The sequence below is a fragment of the Talpa europaea genome (genome assembly GCF_964194135.1).
Source record: "Talpa europaea genome assembly, chromosome: 9".
In the NCBI taxonomy this organism is placed as follows: domain Eukaryota; kingdom Metazoa; phylum Chordata; class Mammalia; order Eulipotyphla; family Talpidae; genus Talpa; species Talpa europaea.
Window position 1 is genome coordinate 11885247 of NC_140076.1, and position 14122 is coordinate 11899368.

Genomic DNA, 14122 nt, shown 5'->3' on the forward strand with positions numbered 1-14122 from the left:
CATGGGAAGGCAGACCTCTCCTGTCTCGCCCGCAGCTCCCCTCAGCAGTGTACTTCGGTTAGTCTGCCTGTTCTGTTCCCCACTCTGTCTCTGGTGAGTCCTCTCACCCCCCGCACCTCTGGCCTGTGCCCCAGCTCTTTTATGCATAAATAAATAAATCTTTTTTAAAGAAAAAAAGAGGGAAAAGAGGGCTGAACCCCCAGCAATATTGAGACCTGGGCCCAGGGATGCCAAAAGAGCAAACTTGATCTTCGGGCACATTAACTGAGGTTTTATGTGCAGAATGAAGGAGGTGATGGTTTCACTGTTTTTCTGATGGGGCTATACCAGGGAAGGGATGGAGTTTGTTCAGTTCTGGGTTCCACTGAGACAGGGATGGTAACATTTTCCACTCCCAGGGAGTAGAACCGAGATAGAGATGGGGCTATAGCCTGGTCTAGAGAAGAAAACACTTGGAGTAAAATGGGTAGTAGAGGAACAATGAAAAGAAACCTGGGCTGATTGAGTATAAAGGCCAGGCCTTCACATCTAATGCTGTGTGACTTTGGGCCAGTGTCCTAGTCTTTCTGAGCCTCAGTTTCTCATCTCATCTTATCACAGGTTCTGGCAAGATTAGCATAGACACAAGGCTTGGTTTTAATTTTGGTTATTCTACTAAATGCTTATCTGAATTTGGACAAGTTGTTTTTCCCTCCTAGGTCTCAGAAGCCTCGTGTCTAAAGCAGGAGGAATATCCACTTCACAGGAGTTGTTAAGAAAGCTTGGGAGGCTGCGAGGGGCCTTACAGAGTGGCTGGCATCTAGTCAGTGCTCAGGGAGCAATTGATGGTTATTACTAGACACAAAAGTGCTTTGGACCTGAAAATACTGTGTGAAGAAAGGAATTTTTTACCTCTTGTCTCAATATAAAGGTCTACAGAGAGACAGCAGAATTGTCTGAAGGACACATGTTAGAGGAGACAGATAATGCTCCACCAAAGCCAAGACTGCCATTGATGGATGCGCCAGGTATAGGAGGTGGTGGGTACCCTGTCCCTGGTGGTGGGTAAGCCCAAATTAGGAGCCTCCATGGTGGGAACACTGAGAGGGAGCCCCCATGAGCCTGGGAAGCTGGAGGAGGGCATGGGATTACCTGTGCCTAGACGTCGGAACTGGAATCCCTGGAGAGAGGTGGTGTAGGAGGCGATGGAGCCATTGGCGATGACCGAGCGCAGCACTTCCTCAATCTGAGCCCCGTCCGCATTCCCTTCTGAGCCCACGTCCAGTTCCACAAAGACCCAGCTGTCCAGCTTCCTAGGGATGGCAGGAGACAGGATGAGAAAGATACCTGCCATCCCAGCTCCTCCATTAGCTCCCTGCCTGATGCTCAGGCCTGAGCTGTGATTCCCCTGCTCCTGGATGGCCCGTACCCCAAGCAGGACAACTTAAGCTCCAGCTCATCCCTCCAATAACTCCTGAACTTCCACCTATGGGGATTCATCCCATTAGGCCCCTCCTGCCTCCACTCCTGGTGCCCAGGCCTCTGCCCATCTTGTTAGCCCTACCAGCTTACTCCCCAGTCCCTCACCAGCCCCCAGGGACCCTTCTCACTTGATGAACACGACATTGACAACCTGGTCTCCAGGAATCTTCAAGTACTCTGCCTCCAGCTGGAGAGGGACACAGCACCATCAGCCTCCAGGCACCTTTACCCCACCCTAACCCTGCCGCCACACCCAGGGGATGCCCCAAAGCCCCTTCACCTCACCGTGTTTACCACAGCCTCGGACACCTCTAGGAACTCCTTGGAGCTTGCATCCTCCAGCTGAGGGCTATAGTCGATGGAGCGAGTGAAATTTACCAGGGCCCGGAAATAAACTGCAGAAAGGAGAAGGGTGTCAGCAGGAAGGGCCCAGCTGGCATGTGGTGGCCTCAGACATTTGGAAAAGTGGGTGGAAATGGAGGCACAATGCCCAGACATTTCTTGCTGAGGCTGACACTTGTGTGTCCACAGCTATGTCCAGCATGGCCCATAGGAATAGGTGTGTTGATGGACCTGGCAGGCCAGATCAGGGGTCAGGACGGAGGACCCAACCCACATGAGGGGTTTCAACTATGGGAAAATGTCCTGACCCAGAAACCAGGAGATGGGGAAGAAGAGGGATCCCCTGCTGCTCAGTGGCAGGAGAAGGAGTAGCTTCCGGGGGAGATTGGTCCAGATTACTCAGAGGGGATTCCCGTGAGTGACCCCAACTTGCTTTCCCACTCTCCCATAGCTCCAACTTCTTCTGAGTCTAGCTCAGTCATCACCTCCTTCAAAATGACTGCCTGAATTGCTCTCCTTACCTCCTCTGGCTCCTCCTGCCCCTCTGCTCCCCCCATCAGAGCATCCTTCCACCCCGCATTGCACAGCTCCTGCCTGCTCATACCTGGACCCGAGGACATCACAGTAGCAATCATGGGTCCTGAAATTAGCTACAGCCCAGGCACTGACCTCACCTCTCTGAGCTCTGCTTCCTTCTCAGTAAAAGAGGGTATTTATTACATCTGCCACATCGGGTTGCACAGGGAACCCCTGGAATGCTGTCACATGTGCCATCTTGCTCTGCACTCACACCGGTGCTGGCATGGGGCAGGTGCTGGAGTGTCAGAGGCTGTTACTGCCTATACCTCTGCGCCATGAACTCGATGTGGGGAAGAACCTTGGGTGTCATTCTCCCCTGGATCCCCAGGGCTCGTGTAATGCCCAGTACACAGTAAATGACTAATAAGGGATGGCCAAATCAATTCATATAGATTGGTGTGACCATACACACACAGCCAGTGTTTCTTAAACACCCACTAAATGTGACATTTTATACACATTCAATCTCATAATGTCCATGAGTTCATGAAGAAGCTATAAATACAAACTCATATGAGTGGCAAATGAGCTATCCATACACACACAGTGCTTAGAAGAGAGACTGACAAGCAGCAGATGCTGAATTAAGATTAAATCAGTTCATTCCATGTGCCTGTGGTGTACACAGACTAGTGTACACACAAACACACACAGCTGATCCTTTCTTGATGACCTACTATGTACAAGTTTTTTTTATTATTTTTATCTTTGCATCAAAGAACTGGGTTGTAGGGCCTTCCTGGTAGCGCAAGGGGTTAAGTCTCAGCACTATGAAGCTATCCACAGCCAATGCAGCACAAGTTCTATTCCCAGGCCAGCGAGCTGACCCACATGGTGCAGCAGACCTCTCCTGTCTTGCCTGCTGCTCCCCTCAATGGTGTATTTCTTTTTCTTTCTTTTTTTTTTTTAATAGAGGCATGTTTTTAATTTATTTATTTGTTTGTTTGTTTGTTTGTACATGCACTGGGTACAGTCAGAAGTGCGGGAGGGTGAGAGAATTCACCAGAGCCAGAGCGGGGAGCAGAGCAGGCAGAAGGACTGAAGTACACTGCTGAGGGGAGCAGCGGGTGGCAGGAGAGGTCTGCGCGCCATGTGGGACCCTCCTCCGGCGGCCGGGGAGCAGCCGGGGATCGAACCGGCACCGCAGAGGCTGCGGGCAGCTTCGCAACCCAGCGTTCAACCGCTGCGCCACCGGGGAGGCCCTCCTCAATGGTGTATTTCAGTCAATCCACCTGTTCTGCTTCCTACTCTGTCTCTAGTGAATCCTCATCCCTCCTCCCCTTACCCCTGCTGCACCTCTGGCCTATCCCACAGCTCTTATATGCATAAATAAATAAATGTTTTAAAAAAAAGAACTGGGGTACAGGCCAGAAGTGCAAGGGGTGAGAGGACTCATCAGAGACAGAGTAGGGAGCAAAACAGGCAGATCCACTGAAATACACTGCTAAGGGGAGCAGCGGGCGAGACAGGAGAGGTCTGCTCTGCCATGTGTGGGTCACCTCCCTGGCCGGGCATTGAACCCAGGCTGTAGCAGTGACAGCACTGAGACTTAACCCCTAGGCCAACAGGGAGGCCCTATGCACAAGTTTTTTATGCCTTAAGTCTTATGATGTCTGTAAATTAAGGCATAAATTACAAATGCTAGGTTAATATGAATTAAAAACAAGTTTACAATCTGTACAAAGTGCTTACAACAGAGCCTGGCACATATGTGCCATATAATAGAAACTATTATTACATGAGAGGCAGTGCAGCTCAGCAGTCTCTGAGCAAATATGCTACTTGGTCACCCTGTGTGACCTTGATCGAGCTATTTAATCTCTCTGAGCCAGTGTCTTCAACTGCTAAATGGGATGCTAGTCACGCTCACCCTAGAGTGTTGTAAGGAAGATAAAGTACTTAAAACTTGACATGCACCCCACGTAGTAGTAGGGGGACCTGGGATTATTATCTCTGGTCTTGTAGCAAACCTGAGGGATGGCTTCGGTTACGTTACTTCCCATCTGTGAGGGTCATGTGTTGCTTTAACAAATCTACACTAGGGCCAACTATATGCCAAGTAGTGTTCTAGGGGCAGGGGACAGAGCAGTGAACCCCACAAATGACAAGTCTTGTCCCCACAGAGCTCACTTTCTAATGGGACGATGAAGGAGATAAAACAGAGGTGCAAGGACGACAAGGACTATGGAGAAAGGGAGGGCGGGGCAGAGTGGATGCCAGGGAAGCCTTTGCGCAAAGGGGAGCCTTGAAGGAGAGAGTGAGCCATGGGAGATTTTGGGGAGCACATTCCAGGCAGAGGGAACAGCAGCTGCAGAGTCTCTGAGGCACATGCGCACTCAGAGAGGTGACGGAGGATTTGCTGGGCAGGGAGTGGCTTCAGCTGGGTCTGAGCTAGGCCTGACCTTCCACTCGGCAACCACTCCCCTCCCAAGCCAAGACCCTTTCCCTTGGTGACCTGGACTGAGGCCTGGGGGTCAGGACAGGGCGGCCCAGCAAGGTCAGAGTGGACTTCTGCACCAAGGGAGGGGCCGTGAGGCAATGCCTCAACCACAGGGACCGTGGTGGGCTTGGCTTCTCGGTGCAGGGAGGGTGGGGCTCTGAGGGCCAGACTGTTGGGGCCGTGAGCGTGGCCACAGAGGCCCCTTGTGAACAGGCACAGAGGCCCATTGAGAGTCCCCCAACTCCAGCCCCTGGCCTCAGCCCCATGGCCCAGCATAGGCTGGGAGACAGCGTCTGCCCAGGAATGTGCCCACTCCCGGGGGAGGAGGCTGGGCCTCCACAAAGACCCTTTCTCCTCGGGCCTGGGAAGGGCATGGACCCTCCAGCCTGACCCACCCCTGCCTTCTCCAGATCAGAGGCAGGTCAGGGCAAGCACCACCCCTCCCACCCTGAGCTGCCTCCCTATAGCCAGTGCCTAGGGTGGGGGCAGAAGGTGAGGCCCAAGTATTTCAGTCACCAGCTCCACAGCTGAGGCTGCTGGAAGGAGCGAGGCTGCCTGGCGGTGGCAGAATCCACTGGGTGCTTTCCTGGTCAGCCCTCGCCCTCCTGGCCCTTGTTCTAACACTCTCTGGAAAGCTCATTTGGAGGCTGGAGGGGTGAGAGGCCCAAAGCTTCCCTGCACCCAGGTGGGTTGGGGAACACAGACCTGACCAGCCATCTCCAGAGCCCGTTAACCCTCAACATCTGATGCCCACTCCCTGCTCAACAGAACTCGCCCCACACACACCCAGGCCCCCAAGCCCAGTCTTTGATCCCTCCAGTTTCCTTGGGTGGACCAGAGATCAGTTGATAAAAGTTGCTAAGACGTGAGGGGTTGGGGGGTAACACCCCCATCCCTGTGTAACCAGCACCTCGTGGGGGAGGGATCTCAGTCTGAATTTAGATCCATGTGCCCAGGTGGGGCCTGGTATGTCCTGGCAGAGGCAGGGAGAAGGTGGGGTGAGGCAGTGGCAGGCCTGGTTCCAGACCCTGCAGGGAGGTGCCTCTGAGTCTCGCATGTGGCTAAAGGCAGGCTGGAGAGAAAGGAGAGGGAGGAGGAGGAGCTGAGAGAGGGACAGAGAAGAAGAAGTCCTCACCAGCTGGCAGCATCACTTACTGAGAGGGGACTCCTCATCAAGCTCCGGGACCATCATGCCAGCCATGGGAGGGGGGCTTGAGGAGGGCCCAGGGCCTGCAGAGTGGAGCAGTGGAGAGTGGGGAGAGCAGCGACAGACAGACAGGGAGGTTGAGGATCAGAGAGACAGACGTGGTGGGAGGAACAGAGACAGCGAGAGAGACAGTGAGAGAGGCAGGGATAGAGACACAGAGAAATAGGGACAGAGAGATGGGGACAGAGATGGAGATAGACACAGGAATTAGAGGGAGAATGAAAGGGGAAAAAAGGCAAGACAAAGCAAAAGGAAGAGAGGACAGGCAGACATGGAGGCCGAGACGTGAAGCCAAACAGATGGAGGGATTAAGACAAAGACAGAGACAGGATGAGGCACAGATAAGACAGAGTTACAAGTAGGAGAGACAGGCCAAGGCCAGCGAGACATGGAGGCAGGCGGCAGAGTTGGACAGTCAAGAATGGGAAAGACAGAAAGAGACAGGTCAGAAGATGGAAGGAAAGGAGTTACAGGGAGAGGGAGGCGGAGCGGAGAGATCACGGCCCTGTTGAGGGACGGCAGAGGGAGGTGGCGTCTCAGGGACCACGATCCAAGTCTGGTCTGGGGTTGGACCGGGGCCAGCAGGGGCATGGCACCTTCCCAGACAGTGCTGCCCATGGGCAAGGCTGAAGCAGGGGCCTCCCTGGTGGCGCAAGGGGTTAAGACACAGCACTATGAAGCTACCCTCAGCCACTGCAGCACGAGTTCAATCCCCGGTCAGGGAGGTGACCCACATGCCACAGCAGGCCTCTCCTGCCTTGCCTGCTGCTCCCCTCAGCAGTGTATTTCAGTAGATCCACCGGTTCTGTTCCCCACTCTATCTCTGGTGGATCCTCTCACCCTCCCACACACCTCTGACCTGTGCCCCAGTTCTTGTATGCGTAAATAAATCTTTAAAATAAAAAAAAAAAAAAAGGCTGAAGCAGGTGCACGGAGACCCTGGGAGTCAGGGAGACACACCTGCTGCCCCCGGGGCTGAGATTCAGCCCATCTGCCTGGACCTGCCCAGGGGTGGCGGGCCAGAGCCAGCTCTTAGGCCTGGAGGGTCTAAGGTCCTGCATCTTTTCACAGATGGGCCCATTCACAGGAGAAGTTCCTGTCCTGCTCTTAGGCCTGCCCAGCAGCTGTCCCCACCCCCCCACCCCTTCTCCCACCTCTGGCCTCGCCTGCCCTCACAGCTGTTTCTCCAAGGGGGAGATGGGCTGGCAAACACCACTCAGAGTGGGCAGAGCTGCCACAGATGCAGGGGGAGAACTGGACCAGGGCCTCGGCGGCAGGCCTGGCAGCATCAGCCCAACCCAGGCCATTCTGGGGTATGGGGCGTGTGCCTGAGGCCCACCTGATACCTGCTCCAGGGCTGTACCCAGCCCCCCATGCATCCTGAAACTTGCGGAACACTACATGTGGAAAAGCTTCAGGCAACGTACGTCCTAGTGCTGGAGGTCACAGACAGGACCACTCCTCCCAGGCGCCCACCCGCCTTTCTGCTCTGGCCAAGTACGATGCCACCAGCTGAAGAGCAGCCGCCCTTCCCTCACCCCCAGAGGCCCAGGTCAGACTTGCCCCAGGCCTGCGGGGTGGGCAGCACTGGATGTCTCGGGGCTGCCCTGGGACCCAGCTCCATCCTTGGTCCTGACCACAGAGTACCCAGGTGCTGGCTCCCAGAGAGGGCAGCAGTAGCCGTGTGGAGCTGCAGGACCTTGTCACAGGGCAGTTCCTTCTCAACCTAGAATCCCGGGATGGGAGGGAGCATGGACTCTGAGCCATGGTCCTGGTGCTGGACCAGCCCCTACTCTAACTGCACTCCACGTGCTAGCAGAGTGGACAGCTGACGGACCTGAGTCTCTTCCCTCCACAAAGCCCAGCCCTCCCACCCAGCCCAGGGACCCTTGGCTTCCCAGCAGGTGACCCAAGCTAAGCAGCTTCCCTCCCAGGTCAGGGCGCGGCTGACTTTCCCCCTACCAGTCCTGGTGGCCTGCCTGAAAGCCTCTGCCTGCGGCCCCAGCTCTGCCTGGGGCCCCAGCTCTGCAACAGTCACCCCCAAAAGGACTCTGGAGAAGGACCCCACAGCTGAGCCCACCCTGGGAGGAGAGAATAGCTGGTTTTCAGGCCCCATTGGCACTGGACATTTCCCAGCAAAGAACCTGGCCATCTCCAACCTTACAGGGACGTACCAACCACCCTACGGCAACCCCAAGGAGACCTCAGGCCCTCAGCCCAGGAGATTGGGCCTCTGAGGCTTCCCCAGAGGGCAGTCTATGGGATGCCCTTAGCAACTTACCCATCTGGAAGTCCCCACTGCCCAGGTCTCCACTGCCCAGGCCCTCTGCAAGCAAAAGAGATGTATTCAGTAACAACAAATGTCTGTGGCGTACCCCCTGGGTGACAGGCACTGTCCTGGGCACCTGGCATGCAGTGGAGGCCATGAAAATAGAACTGTTGCCACACCTCTCCCCATGCCTAGGGTGGGCTGGCCTATAAAAGTCAGCGTGGAGCCTCCAAGGAAGAGCATGTGGACAGGAGGGCCAGTTCAGACCAGCCTCCAGGAGCGGACAGGAGGTGACTTCACTGGGCACCACCCACCACTGCCCCGCCCAGTCCTGATCATCAGGGCTGCATGTGGTCTGCAGCACAGAGGAGCAGCCACCAGCCCAGGTCACAGAGGCAAGCGGAGGATCCTGGGATCAAGGGGACCAGGACTCAGGACGGACACAGCTCATAGCCCATCCTTTGAGGTGCCACCTCAGGCAAACTTCCTGGGGCATCTTTAAGGACCACTGGGAAGAATCCTGACTTTGTCCCTTACCCTTCCACCTATTGTTACCAGACCCTCTGCTCACCTCCAGATGCCTCAGCTTCGTCAGCCAGCAAGTCCTCATCATCAGAAAGGTCTGGATAGCTCCAGCCAGCCCGGCCCATGGTGACCGTCTCCGCGTCTTCAGGCAGAGACAAGCCATCATATGCCCGCAGCCCTTGGGTCACCTGTGGGAGACCACACAGCAGACTTTATTACCCGCTCCAGTTGCCGCCAAGCCCTGGGCCCCTCACTTCAAGGGGGCCCAGAATCCCACCCAAAGCCCTTCTTGGTGGTTAAGTCAGACATGGCTTGGCTAAGAGATAGGTTGGGTCTGAACCACTGATTTTGACTCAGCCCCAAATCCCATGAGCCCCTGGAGGCTTCAGAGCCCAACCCTGCAAATTCACCGAGTTTGAATGAATCCTTAAATAAACAGATGGTAAAATTAAAATCATTTTGCTAAGTGATGACTCTTCTTTCTTTGGCAAAGACAAATTCAGCTAAACATCACCTTCTTGAATGGTTCATTAATAAAAAAGATAATTGACATACACAATGACCAGGATGAGTCCCAAACACATTATGCTAAACGGAAGAAGCCAGATGGAAAGACCATCTACTGCAGTGACAGGAAGATCACTTGTTGCCTGGGGCCAGGGCTTGGGGTACAGCTGACCAGGGAGGGGCACAGGGAAACTCTGGAAGCCACAGTTTCTGGGTACATGCATCTCATTCTCAGAATTGAACTGTACACCCAAAAGAACATATTTTATTGGATGTACGTTATACCTCAATGAAGATGACTAAAGAGGAAATCTCCTTGGGAGACTTTGCCCTAAATCTTTGCCCTTCACAGCCACCTTTGGGCCCAGGCTGGGCTCCAGGGTCTCCTGGGCACACACTGGGTTTGCACTTTCACTGGAATGGAAGCACCTTGAAGGTAGGGCCTGTTATTAAAACCTCTCTACCTTCTCAGCACCCCTGTTCAACAAATATTTGAATGAATGAATGAATGAATGAATGAACAGTCAAAAATCAGTCCTATCAATCCTGGCTATTTCCTGAAGGTGACTTGCTTTGGAGGGGTACCACACACCCCCCCTCCCCACGCAGGTATAGGCAATCTCCGTTCCTAGGCTGAGAGCTCTCTGTAGGCAGAGGCTGGATACCATGTTTCGTGAAGATGCTGAGCCTTGTATAAGGTCTGCACTGCCTACTATGGTCTAACACCCTTTCCCCCCACAATCCATGGGCAAATCCTGCCTCCTGTTCCCTTGCCCTTCCACACACTCCCTTTCTGGATAAGTACCATCCCTGTCCCGAAGGCCAGTAGACTTCTGGGCTGTGTCCACAGGGTTTGTATCCAGATGAGAGCATTCAAACTTTTCAGGAGTTGGTGATAAATGCAGATTCCTGCGACACTTCTCAGAGCCACTGAGTCAGGCCCTCTGCAGCCCAGGCAGGAGGGTTAGAATTGTGGGTGCCCAGGGGCTCTGATGTTCACAGCTTAAGAACCACAAGACCAGCCCCATGCCAAGGGTTCTCCCTCCTCTCCTGGGTAGGGGTAGAGGGCAATGCTCTCCTGGGGTGGGGCGTGGGTCCTGATTGACCTAAGGGGAGTGTGAGGTTAGGGCTGGTTAGCAGCACTGATACTGGGCAGAGGGGATTAGAGAGGCGGGTTTGTAGCCTCCCCATCTGGAGGGGCTCTCCCTCTCCCTCTGTGCCACTGCCACCTGCCCCCCCATACCAGCAAGGTCATGGAGGGTGTGTGGGGGGCACAAAGATCCTAGCTCCCCCTAGGCACTGCAGTCTGGAAAGGGAGGTTCTCGCAGGGAGCAGCAGTGGGGTGGGAGGGTGTATAGGGTTGCATGGAGGCGGGTGGTGGGGGAGGGGGTGTGTGGGGTGGCTCAGGACCGGACAGGAAATAGCAAACTAAGATTCAACTTGGAAAAAATGCCAGGAACACACATCTGCAGTGAAAGGGGAGACAGAATCCAGAGCATGTTGGGACCTGGACAGAAGTCTTCCCCATCCGGGTAACTCCAGGGAACGGGCCCTTCCACGTGCCAGCCTGCCCTTCCTGGCAGCCCCCTCCCCAGAGCCAGAGGGTCCAGAATCAAATCAGAGCCAGCAGCAAGGGACAAGCCAGAAAGAGCACAGACTTCCTTTTTGAAAAGCTGAAGATCAAAAGGTTGCAGCAGTTGTATTTCACATCTGGGAGTGAAGATGGAGCCAGACCGGAAAGAGGGTCCAGGAAAGAGCCAAAGGAGCCCGAGACTCAGCCATAGAAGGGAACTTGGATTCCTATCTGGAAAGTCCAGGGTCTGCTTGGGGAATAGAAAGAGCCAACATTTACTGAGCACTCACAATGCACAGGCACTCCTTTTATAAGGGTTAGCCCAGGTGACAGGCGCTGAACAGCCGCACAGTCCTGATGGGCTAACGGAGCAGAGACTGGTCACCTGCCTGGACATCTAGCAGGTAGCAGAGCTGGGATTCCAAGCCTGTGGTCCAGTGCCAAGGCCCAAGCGCTGACCACTGTGCTTTTACATCACCTCTGCAACCAGGGCTGTGCAGCGAGCCAGAACACAGGTCACTGGGAATCACTGTGCAAAGCCTCAACCACATGGTTTTTTACAGTTTACAGAACATTTCCTCAGCCTCAGTGTCAGATGATCCTCTGGCAGGTGAGAATGGCCCCGTTTCACAGAAGAGAGAACAGGGCCAGAGAAGGATCTTGCACAAGTCCACAGGTGAGTGGCTTGCAGAGCCAGGACTCAGGGCTCTCCACTCCCACCCCTTGCTTGCCAGGAAAGGAGGTAGGGCCGGTGCTGGGCTCCAGGCTGGCCACGAGGCCTATGCAGAGGGTAGGGGCAGAAAATCCAGGGGTGTCCTCCCCCAACCAAGCAGCTCCCAAGATGGACCAGGGGATGCCTGCTCTTGGGTCCATGCAGCTGGGTACTAAGACTCCAAGGAGGACCATCAACAGCTCCAAGGTCAAAGGCAGAAATAGAACCCAGGTTTCCTGCCCCCAGCCCGTCTCCGGTAGTGATGCAGCAGGCTTCCTCCCAGAGGAACCCTGTACTCAGGCAGGCGTTGCAGCCGGATGGGGAGGCGGGGGAGGAGGGGTCCAGAGTCAGACCTGAGCCAGAGAGGAAGGAGCCAAGCTGTGAGGGGGATTTTCCAGAGGTTCCTGGTGGGGAAAAGGGGGAGAAGGGCAGCTGACTCATTTAGGTCAAGGCCAGAGGACTGTTCTTGCATGCTGGAAACAACTGCTTGGTGGGGGTGTCGACAGGGTGGCCCTCCATTGGGCATGCATTCCCTGAACACAGGTATAGGGAGGAAGAGGGCTGACAGGTAGGGCACCGGATAGGTGAGGGATGTCCGGGAGGCCCCTGCTCCTGGAGGTTGGGTTGTGTCCAGGCCCAGCTGGTGAGGATGACGATGTACAAGGGACTCCAGATCTAGGTCCCATAGAGACCTTTGGACACAAGTGACAGAGGCACCTTGCCTGGTTTTATTTTTTGTTTGTTTGAAGATTTATTTATTCATGCATACAAGAACTGGGGTACAGGCCAGACAAGCAGGAAGGTAAGAGGACACACCAGAGACAGAGCAGGGAGCAGAAGAGGCAGATAGACTGAAGACACGCTAAGGGGAGCAGCGGGCGAGACAGGAGAGGTCTGCCACACCATGTGGGATTCTGGCCGGCCGGCCAGGATTGAACCCACACTGCAGAGGCTGCTGCAGACAGCTTCACAGTGCGGCGCTCAACCACCCGCGCCACCAGGGGAGGCCCTTCTCACCTGGTTTTAAAAGGTGATTTAAAGTGAGGATTGTGGGTCTTTCATAGGCTACACACATAGATGTGGGTTTTGGTGTGACTAAAATCAAAGCTGTAGGAAGACAGCGGTACAGGAAAGAGATGGCACAGAACTGCCAGACTCCAGGCAGCCTGCTCTACATCAGGCACGTCCTTCGTGCTGTGGGGCCAGCTCAACCGATCCTCGGAGCAGCCCGGGGAGGGCGGCCCTGCGGGGCCACTATCCTTCCTCTGAAGTAAGGGAAATCCAAAGAGCTTGGGAAATCAAGTGCGCTTTTTTTTTTTTTTTTTTTTTTAAAGAAGTTTACAGCAGGGCCTTCTCGGTGGCACAGCAGGTTGAGCACCACACTGTGACGCTGTCTGCAGCCTCTGCAGCCACAGGTTCGATTCCTGGCTGGCCAGGGAGAAACCCACATGGTGCAGCAGACCTCTCCTGCCTTGCCTGAGGCTCCCCTCAGCAGTGTCTTCAGTCCATCTGCCTCTTCTGCTCCCTGCTCTGTCTCTGGTGAATTCTCTCACCCTCCCATGCCTCTGACTATATCCCAGTTCTAGTATAAATAAATAAATCTTTAAAAAAAAAAAAGTTTACAGCAATTGGGGCCTCTCCCATGGCACAGCGGGTTGAGCATCATGCTATGAAGCTGTCCGCAGCCTCTGCAGCACAGGTTTGATTCCTGGCCGGCCAAGGAGCAACCCACATGGCACGGCAGACCTCTCCTGCCTTGCCCGCTGCTCCCCTCAGCAGTATATTTAAGTTAGTCTGCCTGTTCTGCTCCTTGCTCTGTCTCTGGTGAATTCTCTCACCCTCCCATGCCTCTGGCCTATACCCAGTTCTTGCATAAATAAATAAATCTTAAAAAAAAAAAAAAAAAGAAAAAGAAGTTTACAGCAAGCTCACTTGGCGCCAAGTCCTGACCTGAACTGACAGGAAGCTATTAATAGCATATTCAGTCCACGTAGGGTGAACAGTCATACATTTGAGGCAGCAATATTAATGTGTTTGATTATGGGGTGTCGCCTCAGCCTCTGCTGAGGACGTCACATCACAGCTGGCACATGCTTGATGTCAATTTTCTCCAACTTGAAAACTTCTGAATTCCAAAAACACATCTGACTTCAAATGTTTCAGTTAAAGGATTGTGAGTGTGTATTATTTCCATTTTGCAGGTGAAGAAACTGAGGCTCTGAGAAGGGCATCTTTGTAAGTGGGATGAAAAGCACGTAAGGCACTCAGTGGGATACCTCGTATACAGTATACAGTAAGCGCTCAATAAGCACAAGAATTAGTACCATGCCAAGGGTACTAGTGCAGGGTAAGGGCGAGAGGTGGTGTGAATGATGCCTGGGAATGTGGGGTGTGGGTCCAGGCCTGCATCAGCCTTCAGGTCTGGGGTGGAGGTGGATGTCTGGCTCTACCCTGGGCCCTGGCCTGGCTGGCTGGGCAGGACCTGGCTGGGGGTGGGAGCAAAGCTT

At 54.3% G+C, this 14122-nt stretch overlaps 1 protein-coding gene across 1 annotated transcript in view; it reads right to left on the reverse strand.

Annotated features, from left to right (window-relative positions):
• Positions 1-14122, reverse strand: part of HSPG2 (heparan sulfate proteoglycan 2) — a gene marked incomplete at both ends in the record, with an annotated part of 93524 nt that overhangs the window by 50850 nt on the left and 28552 nt on the right. The window contains 5 exon segments of the mRNA XM_084243714.1: positions 1132-1292; positions 1590-1648; positions 1747-1856; positions 8311-8355; positions 8870-9011. Coding sequence (XP_084099840.1) covers positions 1132-1292; positions 1590-1648; positions 1747-1856; positions 8311-8355; positions 8870-9011 — 517 coding nt within the window.